At 33.0% G+C, this 13,578-nt stretch overlaps 1 protein-coding gene across 1 annotated transcript in view; it reads right to left on the reverse strand.

The window, feature by feature from the left end:
* Window positions 1–9,461, reverse strand: part of LOC121128553 (uncharacterized) — a 32,164-nt gene extending 22,703 nt beyond the window's left edge. The window contains exon 1 of the mRNA XM_040724145.2: window positions 9,136–9,461. Within this exon, the coding sequence (XP_040580079.1) occupies window positions 9,136–9,223 (88 nt within the window). The 5' untranslated portion in view covers window positions 9,224–9,461. The remainder of the gene's footprint in view (window positions 1–9,135) is intronic.
* Window positions 9,462–13,578: the final 4,117 nt, after the last annotated feature.

The raw sequence follows: 13,578 nt of genomic DNA on the forward strand, positions 1-13,578 counted from the left end.
GTTCAACTTAAAAAAGCCTCAGTTATTGCATTTTGCAATGAAATTTTAAGTATTTACGCAATTAACTAATTTTTAACGAAAAATAAAGTGTCCAAGTTGCATAGTGAATACTTTTTTAATCGTATAATTCATATACATATACCTTAGAAGGGATCGGCAAAGTGTAGATAAAAGTAACAGTTTTAAGTTTACATCGAAAAGAAAAAACGATTTTTGTAATTGTGTTTTTCTTTTTAACTATGTTTATTCTTTCATAGATCATCGTAGTGATAACACAAAGTAAAGAAGAATTATCTCCTACCTTGGGTAATTTAAAAAAAAAAAATTTATAATAATCTACAGGGTGATTCATAAAAATTTTATAAAGTTAAAAAATAAAAATATATTATCATGATAATACAAATTTCTATAATTATTAATTATAATATATAGTAGACATTAACAGCAATGTACAACAACATAGCCATTTAATTATCATAGGGTGCACACCCCTTTTCCATACACAAATGCATTCGTCGGAAAGATCGATTGTTGATCGACTTAAGCCAGTCTTTTAGAAAATGGTCTCATTCCTGCTATGTCTTTTTTTGATTCATGATACCATACAGCTCAAAAACTTCGAAACTTTAAGGTGTAGCCACTCTGGTCAGTCATAAAGCAATAATATTATTTGAAATCTATGAATTTGTTTCTTTTGCGTGTTTTTAGTAGACTGGCTGTGTACTTTGGATTATCATCATCATATAATTTTATTTACTACTTTATAAGTATTCTAGATCGTAGGGACTTATGAATCACTCTGTATATAACTTGGACAATCCCGTATTATATATTTTATTTCGAACTATTTTATTAATGCTTTAAATAACTCCACAATTTAATCAAACTTCTCGATATACAACATAATAATTAGTCCTTCTTCAACCATAATGAAGATACATACATACTCAATAAGCCTCTTTTCCCCATTTTTTAATTCGTATTCAGGACTTTTTCCGTTAGTATAATAATTCATTTTTTAGATTTTCTGATGTATTTTCGATTCTACACCCCATACCTTAAAATAACTTTGAGACACGGGGAATCGATCTTGTTTTATGAAAAAATCGACTTTTTAATGGAAAAAAAAAACTTGCCCTGGAATCTGGTCTGATCAGAATGAAACTTAGCTTGGGGTACGTAACTCAAAATTCTGAACAACTTTATTAGCGGAGAAACAAACATATAAGTACGTGTCTGTCCGTCCGTCCATGGATTAGCAAGTTTGCCTTAGTATGTGCATAATGAAATAATTTAGTTTCATCGGCTTTACACAAACCAATATAAAATTCTTGCATAATACTGGATCTAATGGCACTAATTTTAACCCTCCAGTATCATTATATGTGGAGTTGTTTGCGTTGAAAGTGTTTTTCAAAATAGGTATATTAGAAATTGTACCAATTAAAACTCAGGAGCTTGATTTTATAAAATATTAGCCAACATATTTTTGACAATATTTATTTTCAACAACAAGCGGAGGATAGTGACTGACTGTATTTCTAATAAAACTTTAGAATCTCGCCTCTAAAATGAAACCACCCCTACCCTACTTTCTACAGTCTGATTACAACACATTATAGAAAGGAAGTTACGTTGTTGTATCCTGCATAATTATAATACTACATTAAAAGTATGAACCGGGTGGTCAATTGAATTCTGAACACTTACTAATATTCAATAATTAAGTAATGTTGAACGATTGAAATCAATTCATATTCGGGTATTAAAGCATAAACAATTAGTTACAAAATAAAACAAACCTGAGCTCTCTATCTTACGTACAAGTCAAGAAAATGACACTTGAACGTGATGGATGAATTTCCATTCGTGCACTCCTTGACACTGGAAAACCCCTGACGGAAGTCTCCAAACAGTTGGGCGTCTCCAGCTAGTCCAAAACGTTGGAGAGGAAGAAGGGCTCTGTCAAAAAGGCGAAACTGGATTCGGAGGAGTTAAAAAAATGGTCAAGTCCACGAGGGACCATGTAAACCAGACTGTCTAGAGAGCTATCAAAAAAGTGTGTGGAAAGAGCCTTGTGGAAAGGCCACTTTTGACATCAGCAAAGAAAGAAAACCATCTCCTCCATTGCAAAGACTTTTTTGAATGATTATTTTGAATTCTTTTTTAACACTTTTGGTTCCCCAACACCTCTGATGCCAACCCCCTCGACTGTAACTTTTGAGTACATGTCGAGGGGATGGTCTGTAGTGCCCTTCCTCCAAACACCGAGGCTCTCAAGGCTAATTTCAGGCAGCACTTGGACGCTATGACATAGAACTTAAGGGTGTTTCATTAACAGCGCTCACATTTTTTTTTTAAAATAAAACGAAAACGGTTTGAGATATCGACAATTTCTTTATTTGCCGTTAAAATACATTCAAGTTAATCTATGAATGTAATTCGATGTCGTTAGAATGACCACCACGTGCATGTTTTACAAAGTCCAATCGTTAAACCCAATTTTCGAGTACTTTTCCGCATAAATTGGCTGAAACTGCAGCAATTTCGCGTTGAATATTTGTTCTGAGCTCTTCTAACGTCGACGGATTATTGGTGTAGGCCAGGGCTTTCAGGTGACCCCAAAGAAAATAGTCTAGAGGCGTTAAATGGCAAGAGCGAGGCGGCCAATTGACAGGTCCATTTCTAGAGATAAGACGCTCACCAATTTACTCTTCAATAAATCGATTGTAACATTTACTGTGTGTGAAGTGGCACCGTCTTGTTGAAACCACATATCGTCCAAGTCCATATCTTCCAATTCAGGCCAAAACAAATCGGTTATCATGGCGCGGTAACGATTTCCATTCACAGTAACGTGGTCATTGTCATCGGGACGAAAAAGTACGACCCAATGACACCGCCAGCATGCAATCCACACCAAACAGTAATTTTTTGGGGATGTAATGGCGCCTCATGAATCATGTGTGGGGTTTTTCCGACCCAATAGCGCATATTTTGCTTGTTAACAAAGCCAGTGAGTCAAAAATGTGCCTCATCGCTGAAGATGATTTTACGTTGAAAATCAGGATCATTTTCGAATTTTCCTTCTGCCCATTTTACGAATTCCCGACGTTTGAAGTGGTCAAGCGGCTTCAGTTCTTGTGCCAACTTGCTTTTATATGGGTGTAGGCCAAGATCTTTTCGCAAAATTTGCCACAACGATCTATCTCACAGAGATGCCCAACGATTGAGAACGGCGCGTAAGAGACCAATTTGGGTCATCTTGAATTGATGCACTTGCGGCAGCAATATTTTTTACACTTCGTGCATTTCTTTGTCTCACTGGTACAGGAACATTATGGAGTGTGTATGTGGATTCAAATTTTTTCACCAAAGGTTGAATTGTTGATTTAGCAGGTCGATTACGTTTGACCAGAAATTGGTGTTAACGCTCTTAAAGTTTGGATCAAAGACTCACCACTTTTGTAATAAATTTTAATAATTTGCAAGCGTTGCTTGAGTGTGTACTATTCCATGATGAAACTAAAATTATTTCTGAGCACAGCTGTTAAAGAAACAATAACAAATATGACGTCTTTTTCGAAACCTATCAACGTAAAATGTGAGCGTCCCTATTGAAAAATCCTTTACATCTGCCCAGAGGGTACCATGCCTTCCGCCACAGCCTGGAAAACATCATTTCTACTAAGGGAGGCTATATTAATGATTAAGATAGGTCAGGATGATTATGTTATACAAAAAGATGGAAGTTATACTTAACAATAAGGATATTAGTTGTGAAAAAATATATTAAAAAAACTGCCGTATTAGACTGTAGACCAAGATTGAATTGTTTTTTTGAATCGTGAATCAATTGTTTTGAGTCTCACTTTATGTATCGATTTTTTTTTCTTTGCTCTCATTCGAAAAACCAAATTTTATATTTCTTAGATCCACCGTCTTACATGTTTTTATGTAACAAAGAGTCTATAAATATTAGAAATAGCTTGAAAATCTAAAAAGTAATTCATTATATGTAATTATATCAATGTTCACAATTTGTAGACGTCATCAATAGTTTATCGGTATAATTGTTCTAGAACGAATTTTTCTTCGGTACCGAATAATGCTGTTTTTTTGTATGCAACTGAACTAGATCAAATTATTTTAAAGGGCCATAGTTTAGTCCAACATAAAGTAAAGCAATCTTAGACACAACACTAATATTGTGTATATAACGATGTAAGTATGTATGTACATATTTAGCAGTATTAACAACATAAAAAGCGAAATAAAATTTCTTTATAAATTCTTCTTCTGCAGTAAGACGTTTAAAAGAATTGAGGGATTCGTTGTATGTATACTATAATTACATATAATAGGTTGGGGAAAAAGTATTTTCGTATTTTTGCTTTATTTCAATCCTGTATAAGAAATGTTACAGTCATCCAATTTAAGGCAAGTATGCCATACTCTGTCCAATAACTTGTTCCCAACGAGGATCCAACTTCATAATGTCCTTCACGTAGAAGCCCTTCTCCCTATTGGCACAAAAACACGGGAAAACAATTTTCACAAGCCTCTATTGAGGCCATATTTGTACCCCAAAGTGCATTGGCAGTAGATAGTCACTTGATGCCTGGTTCGGACTGTAGGATTGATCCATAAAAACTTCCCATCCTTGCTCGTCTACCTTTTGGCGCGTCACCCGAAATGTGTACGGCCTGACGTTGTCTTAATGATGTCTTGTTGTCTCCTATTCACCAATGCTGACAGCTTCTGTTCTATCGTCAGCTTCAAACGGTCGATTTGTTCACAGTAGAGGGAAGAATTGAGCGAAAATAAAAATTGCTCTAACATCTGTTGTGCAATACAAACTAAAAATAGTATCGGACCCGTATACACCGCAGATTATTTTGTTTGGTTTCGACTCGTTTTTCCCTTTCAGATAGTAAAACGTAAAGTATGGTGAATTTCTTCCTTTGAGACCTCCATACTCGACGCACGATAATTCACGACTGGCTTGACCAAGCGCAATAATCTCCGGAAAAGTGTTTGTAGTATACACTCACACCTTTAATAACACCTTATCGCATGCTCTGATGTGATCAATAGTGCACAAGATATATGTAGTGAAGAAAAAAAGTGGGAAATATGAAATTATTTTTCCCCAACCGATTGTTAATAGCGTTAAAATCAAAGCCTCATAATACTTATAAAAATAAATAATTGTATACATATTTTCGCAATAAGAATCAAGTGTCGGCTAATAGCTTATTAATGGTCCCTTCATTGAGTTGGATAACAAGGATGAAAAATATTATATATATTTGTTGTCAATGGATTTGCAGAAATATGTTTCCATTGTAGATTATCAAAATGGTCCTAATCTCTGTTGACATGGGGAGTGTCGATTATAGGAGGGACTAGAGATAAAGAAGAATTGCATTCTCCCAAATTTTAGCATCATCAACAAAGCGCCCCACTCCTCGTAATCCATTATGATTAATGAAAAATTCTCTAATGACTTTGGAAAAGAGGAAACTATGGATCCGTGCAACATTTTCACTGGAACCCAAGAGTTGCTTTAATCTAGATTTAAGCAACTACAGGTTTTTATTGACATAAGGCTTAATGTAATAACAAATGGTATAATATATCTTTAAATTTACAACATACTAAACATATTATTAACTCAATGGCATGAAACATTCGACTATTCCACCAGTACACATTTGTCAATGGTTAAAAATATATTAATCAATATCAGAGACTCAAGTGGTCCATCAAAATAAATTGAGTATTTTAAGGAAATGATAGAATGAAGATTACAAAGCAAAACTTTTTATTCTGGACTATGAGTATCCCTTATATAGACATCCATAAATTAGGACTTGATTACATGGATTATTATTTGAAGCTCCATGGACACAAGATGACTCGTTGCAGACCCGTAGTGACTGAGGGATTCCAAAGGGCAGACATTCAAGGGAGTCCTCGGAGCAAATTCTACTTGCCAGGGGCAGTTTAGGGGGAATTTCGTTGCTAGGGATTCCTTCCTGCAAATGCACTCTTCTCCATTGATGAACACCGAATTTGGGATTCTACTCTCAAGAGGTATTGTATTTCACATTTTTTAAATTGATCTTCCTCCTTTTTTTTTTTTTTTTTTTTAATCGAGCTCTTAAGATAAAGTCCATTATCTGATTTAAAATGAAAGAAATAAAAAATAATAAAAAAAAATTTCTATACTAAAAGAAAATAAAATATCTAAATTTTCTCTATCAACGCAATTACGTCTTTCCAAGAAATATCCCATTACAATTTCTATCGTATCTCTATAAACTATTATCCTTGATTTAGAATATAGAAAATAGTAAACTTCACAAATAATAAGTCACTTATGTAGACTCTAAAACTGTACTGGATGTGGGTGTTTGTCATTTCTTTAGGCTATGGTTGTATCACATTTATGAATTCCTTCAAATTATGAGGTACTTGAGTATCGAAAAAAACAATATAATTGATGTACATTAGAAGTGTTGATTTGGAGAACTTAATTAGTTGTATCCGTTCATCTCTGGCTTCATGCATTACCGTGGATTCCATTAAACATTATTAAAGTTATGCATGCGAGCTTTAAAAAAAATCTATATTCTAAGTGTCACTTGTGCAAAGCTTCTTTAATGAGCTGAATTAGGTTGAATATTTTTGATGTACACGGATGGGGATTACAAGTGATGATCGTCGCATGGAAAAACGTCTTGGAGCAAGGGACAATTTAATAGTACAAACTCTGAATGGACTATAAATATTCATCCTCCAAGTATTCTCCTTTTCAAAAGAAAGAAAGAGATTTTGTAAACACAAACGTTTCTTGTTTATAAAATAAAAACCGACATATTTTTAGAAAAAATATGTCACAGCATTTTCTCCTTCAACAAGGCAGAAAGGCTAAATAAAAAAATTCCTACAAAAAGGAGTAATATCCATGAAATATTACGAGTATAATACACTTATATCAAATTGGCAATAACGATATAGACACTTTTCGAAAGTGTTTTGAAGTGTTATACTTTCAGCTATGAAAAAATATATTATTACACTCTTTTGATTAATTTTCCTTAGAAGCTGGAGTTACGAGCTTCTCAACGAAAATAATTAATGTTATTACTCGAATTTGAAGCATGATAAATAAATAATAAAAATGATTCTTTAAACATTTCTCTTTGAAATATATACTTATACATTTTATCTCTAATTTCAACATCAAGTGGGAAAAAACCTTTTAATCTAACCAAAAAAACTGTATTTTTATCTCACATTTGAGCTTGATAAAGAAAAAGTCCGGGAATATCTGAAAATAAGGACCCAAATTTAAACTTAATTCTATCTAAGGACATTTCTTCTTTGAAATCTTACTATTTTTATTTACCTTTCAGCTTTGAAGGATGTAGCGAATGGGACACAAAAATGATAGTACCATTTAATTACATTTGAACTTAGTTCTTTTTAATTATGAGGTCTCGTTACGCAACCAAACGACAGCTGAAACAAAATTAACAAATTGTCTTTGTATTCCATGCTTGGAGTTCTAAAGATGTCGGAGAAACATCACACACACAACGCTTACAAAATCAAGAAGTTCATTATAGTACCCCACAGCCAAGAATAACCTAAAATTCTGTTGCGACAATATGAAACCAAGCAGTTGAGCGTCTCCAGAACATTGGAGAGGAAGAAGGGCTCTGTCAAAAAGGCTAAACTGGACCCGTAGGAGCTAAAGGAAACAGCCCAGTCCAATACCCTCAAGTCCAATAGGGTCAATGCAAGAGATCTTGGGGTTTCATACAAGACTCTCCAGAGAGTTATCAGAAAAGTGGGCGGAAAGAACCTTGTGAAGGTAGAGAGGCCATTTTCTACACGAGTAATAAACGAAACCCATATATTCCGTTGCAATACTTTTTTGCCCTCCGTACAGCCTTGATGCCGACTCCCTCAAGTACACCTTTTGAGTGCATATAGAGGGGAAGGTCTGCTGTGTCCGTCATTCAAGTACTGAGGCCCTCAAAGCCACTGCCAGCCAGTACTGGGACGCCATGTAAGAGGACTACATCTGCAGTGGATGTCCGGCCTTCCGCCACTGTCGGGAAGCAATCATTACCGCTAAGGATGGTTACATTTATGATTACGTGAGCTCAGACACACATCTATTCATAGGATTAATTTGTTTGAAATTATATCTTGTTAATGTCTAAAATCAAAGTGTTGAGATTTTAATGAACCATTATTTGTGAATATTTACTAGAGAAGATAATTAATACTGGATTATACAAATGTTATCAATTTTTGATTTGTCTTTCTGGCATGATAGACAATGTTTAAGCCTTCACATATATTTACAATGCATGTTTCATTTAGTTGTGCCAATGAATCTCATGGATTAATGAATTTTCTAAAGATCATTATGGTATAATGCACATTATACACTTATAAGTTCTATATACATGTATGTTAAAAATCTCGTGATTCTTTACTTAGGAAGAATAATCCTATTTATCGAAGGAGAAACAAGTATTTTTTTTTTATAAAACAGAAATGAAGAAATCACTGCAAGATTTTTGGCAAGCAGGAAGAGGCAGCAGATTATTGTACAAATATAGCTACATATAATTGTATATCCAAAACTAAGTACAAATGATATGATAATGTTATGTTTGTGAATGCTCAAATCAATGATACTCTAAGTATTTTATTAAAAAGGATTCAAAGACTGGTTGAGCAAGTTTAATATAATTAGTTATAATCATCATTATATTATGCACGTGTCTAAAGAGGGAAGCCTGCATCCATGATTATTCATTCAATTGAGATCAATTGATTGTTCTAACCACATTAATCTTTTAAGCATATTGATGTTGTCTAAACCCGTATTGTTCATATTCAAAAGTGTCCATATTTGATAGAAAAAAATAAGACAGGGGACAGCTGATTTTTTTTATTAAAAATGTACATTATGGGTCATGATTTTTTATAACAAAAAATGTATTCCTTTTTTATTTGAAAACGGTTATTGCCAACACCTGTTTATTTTTTATTTTTGTATACTTTACATGTAATTTGTAATATTCTTCAATGTAAGCAGTTCCTTACCTTTAGTTCCTTTCAACTCTGGGATGGAGATTCCATAAGAAATATCTAGGTAAAGAATGTACAAGCACCAACCACACTCAAATAACATTTTGATTTATTTAGTAATGTTGATGAAATTATTATATTTCGGCCATGTATTTTTTATATTTATCCAGGATAGGAGCAGGTTTTATGTAAGGGGGACCTCTTAGTTTTTTATTCTTTCATAACTTTTCATATATAAATCCTTCATTTGAGTAGGGAACAGGACACCAAATCCCTTTTTTGATGCTCTTGTTACCTTCCCTCTTTGTAGACTCTATTGGATGTAAAAGCAAAAAGCAACTAAAATGATATCATAACAAAATGGCCCGAAAAATACAAGTCCTTTATATTTCAATTTTTTGAGCGCGCCTCTCTTGCTTTTCAAATTACATTTATAAGAGAGAAAGAGAGATGGAGAGATACAAACTTACGAGAGGATCTTACTTAGCTATGACCTAAATACTCGTACATGAAGATTTGTAGAAATAATTTCCTTATTTAAATTTATCTATCGGTATAATCGACATTTTTGAATAAATGAATATCAATGTCAATGTGGAAACATTACAAAATGATGATTATAACTAATTATATGTATTAAACCATTGGAAAAGACGTTTACTCTTGCCCGTAAAAAAAATCATTTCTGGATTACCTTGATAATATTGCAGATCCCTAGATATGCATCATGGAGCCTCTGTTATGAATTACTGTTATAAGCATATGAAACCCATCTAATTTTTTTGAAAATCCTCTTGAAAATTCTACCTTCCCCTGCTTCCAATTTAAAAATATTAGTAGGAACGCCTTTCCATTTAAAAATTGCTTCTTTTCATCCTGCACATAAATTATACAGTAACTTATTAGTTGGGATGGCAATATTGTTTGAGCTCCTGTGTGCATAAAAACCTTGCCTAAAAAGAATATCATAAAAAATATGGTAACTTTGATAGGCGACATATTTACTAACAAAGATCAGTATACGCTAGAGTAATATAACTTAATGTTGCTCCATGTAATTTCTTAAAAATGTTTTACTTAATTAAAACATTTAAAGATTATATCATGTATATATATATATATATATGAAAGCACATAAATATTTAAATGCTCTCATTAGTTATAGTTTTTTTTTTTTTCTTGCCTCTTCGTATAATGGTATGCTCTTTAAAGTCTGCAATTAAACATGTACAAATTGCTAGAATCTCAGAGTGCGTAAAAACTAGGCTTGAGATGCTACCACGATACAAAACATACATGTAATGAAATTCGAAATATCTGCTAACTGAAAATACAAATGTGCAAAAAAAGTATTTCATGTCTGATTTGGGGGTCATATAGGTTTTTATTTGTACATACTTTTGAAATTTCAAAAGTAATCAAAAAACTTCATGTTCATTTGACACCATATACCTCTCCCCCTCTCTCTTCCAGTGCCGTCATTCTACCAGTTCCTTCAACAATATGTTATGTCCGTACTTATTTCTTATCTCCAGTCTAGTCTTTGAATTTTCAGTCCTTGGAATTTTTAATAAAATAGCGATAGTTTATCAAGCTAAATAAAATATATGAGATATGTATTAAGAGAATTGCACATATCTTGCAAAAAATATTTATGTTTTTATTATAATGCGATATAATATGAATAATGGAAAGATGTAGCTCAATGGACAACGCGTTCTGGAGAAATTATTTTCTTGAACTCAATGCACCTAAGTTTGCGCTCCGCTCGTTCCTTTAGAAGGAAATATACATTATGTATAAGTGTTACAGTTCAAGTAAGAAATCTGTTAATATTCAAAATAACTAGTTAATCTGCATAATAACTGAACAAGAACGTTAATGTGACTAATGACTGAAAAAGATAGTTGATGTGCAAAATCATTGAAATCATAAATTTCACATTAGCTTTCGAGACCCCTTCCAGAGACAATAGTTTTATGCTCGGCACATGGAATATGTAGCATGTCCAACAAGGCTTGATTAAGAGTAATTACCCTTCGTCAATTCATGTATTACAATCAGGGATGCCATCCACTCTAACCCCGATTGATATCCCAGTCCATGTTTTGTTTTGTTTTTACGTGCTAACGCGACTAACAAACGTGTTGGAACCCACTGCCAACTCATATAATATCATCAGGAACGCCATCAGCTGAAACACCGATTGATATCCCAGCCCACAGGTTGTCTTGCGTGCAAACGCGACTATAAAAACATGGATGGCGACCCTGATTGTAATACATGAATTAACGAAGGGTGTTTACTCTTAACCAAGCCTAGTTGGACATGCAATTACATGAACATTAAAAAAAACAATAATAAATTCGGCTGCTCCCCCCCAATCATTCTTCAAATTGTCGAGGTGACCACGTTCATTTTCCATTTTTTTTATTACAAGTGTTTCATATTATTTGAATATCTGTGTATGACCCCTTCAAACCATGAGTTCTATAAATGCATTTACAATGTTATCTGCCTTTTCTACTACAGACACAAGGGGAGTGGATAGATTTAACAAATATAAGGATCATTTAAATGATTGAACATATTATTTCAACATAGGAAATCAAAGAGAAGCATCCCAAGACTTAAATGCATACATATGTATCTCATATTCAGAGAGATGTCAGGATCAATGTTACCAGTATTGGGGTTTATAGTATCCTCTTGAGTTTTAGTAAAGAAAATGTATTGAATCTTGGGGTTTCGTATGTACTAAGCAAAAAAACAATTATTTTATTCCAAACCATATTGCATTTAGTTATTTGATTTAAGCGTATATAGTGGATACAGTCGTGTCCTTGCATTTTACATACACGTATGAAATCTCTTTTCAAATGTGTATGCTATAAAACGTTTTAAAACTCAATCAAAATATTATAAAGTATTGTGGGACTATGACCACAGTCCCGCTAGACGTTTCCAACATTTAGTGCTTGAATTTCTGTTAATACAAAACGTTTGTATAAAATAAAATCGCTAAATCAATTCATGATATATATAAATCACAGCTGATCTCCTCTAAAAAATTCCTCAAATTGTCAGGGTTACGATGTGGATTACCGGGTTATTTTTTATTAACATGTCCATTCTACAGCAGATTTTCATCACTGGTTATAAGTTTGTTGTGACATGACGAGTACGATACCATAGTATATGTAAACCTGGGCAAAAAGTATGGATGAATAACTATTTTGAGGAAAAAAGGTTGTTGCATACACTCTTTTTTTCTTTTATCATTATTTGCCAAATCATTGTAGTGATAACGTCTGTCTCTAATAGAGACCTTAATTGCTATGGCTTTATATTTTCCCACATCCCTTCTGTTCCTCTCTTTAACTTCTTATTTCATATTAGGTTCAAGAGATCACACCTCAATGCGCCTCACTCGGTGGATGTCCCTTCACATCAAGCTATATGATAGGGACTTCTGGAATATTGAATATTGCCTCTATGCTCAAAAATATATCATTCCTCCATATTTTCTACGGAATCATTGTATACTTCTATAAGAACTTCCATAAAAAGACAAAATAATCGACTGTATGAACCAGTGAGGAATAGATAAATTTCTCATCCTACATCCACAGCTCATTCATTGAAATTGTTCAGTCAATTCCTCTTTAAGTTAACTGTACTTCGTCTCCTACTCTAAGAATACTATTTCAATGATAATAGTGCTTCACTATCATTGATGTATATAGCGCAGAAATCACTTATCTCAATCTCACATTGATATCAATTCCAGTTTGTGATGCACAGTCTATGTGGATAATTATTATATAATCTGGACACTTCAATCCCGCAGCTTATTATTTCCTTATTATTTGTGAGTCCCAATTGCCATTGTAAAACAAGTGGAAAGTTATTATCGACTCTTGAAAATAATGTATTTTTCTTTTATGGGTATTTTTGTCTGCAAGGCATTCTATTCTGCTGATTAGTATATTTATTTCTGTATAAAAATGTCTCATTTAATTTAGTATAAGTATAATTTACATACTGCATTTGTTTAACTTTATACATACAACTTCTATTAAAATTTCGAAGGAATATTTTACATAGCAATCTTTTTTTAGTTGTGTTTTTTAATTTACCCACTATTATTTCACTAACAATCACAAATATACTTTATAATACTTGAATTTATCATTTTTCTAGTAATTTACTGCCCACAAGTAAAGGGATCATCATTAGTTTTTGATTTATCATCGTATATTATTTCATATTTACTTCTTTAATGGAAGAAATTGAAGAGATCTCTATGTTATTCTATATTAGTACATTTTGAAAATTTTGTCTGAATTAATTCATGTTTGAATGAAAAACAGTAAGTTTTTATTTGAGAAATAACAATGTAGTCATATTTATAAAAAAATGCAGGCTTTTTGCATGAAGCATCGAGCGTGTTTATAG

The sequence above is a fragment of the Lepeophtheirus salmonis genome, chromosome 13 (assembly GCF_016086655.4).
Source record: "Lepeophtheirus salmonis chromosome 13, UVic_Lsal_1.4, whole genome shotgun sequence".
NCBI lineage: Eukaryota > Metazoa > Arthropoda > Copepoda > Siphonostomatoida > Caligidae > Lepeophtheirus > Lepeophtheirus salmonis.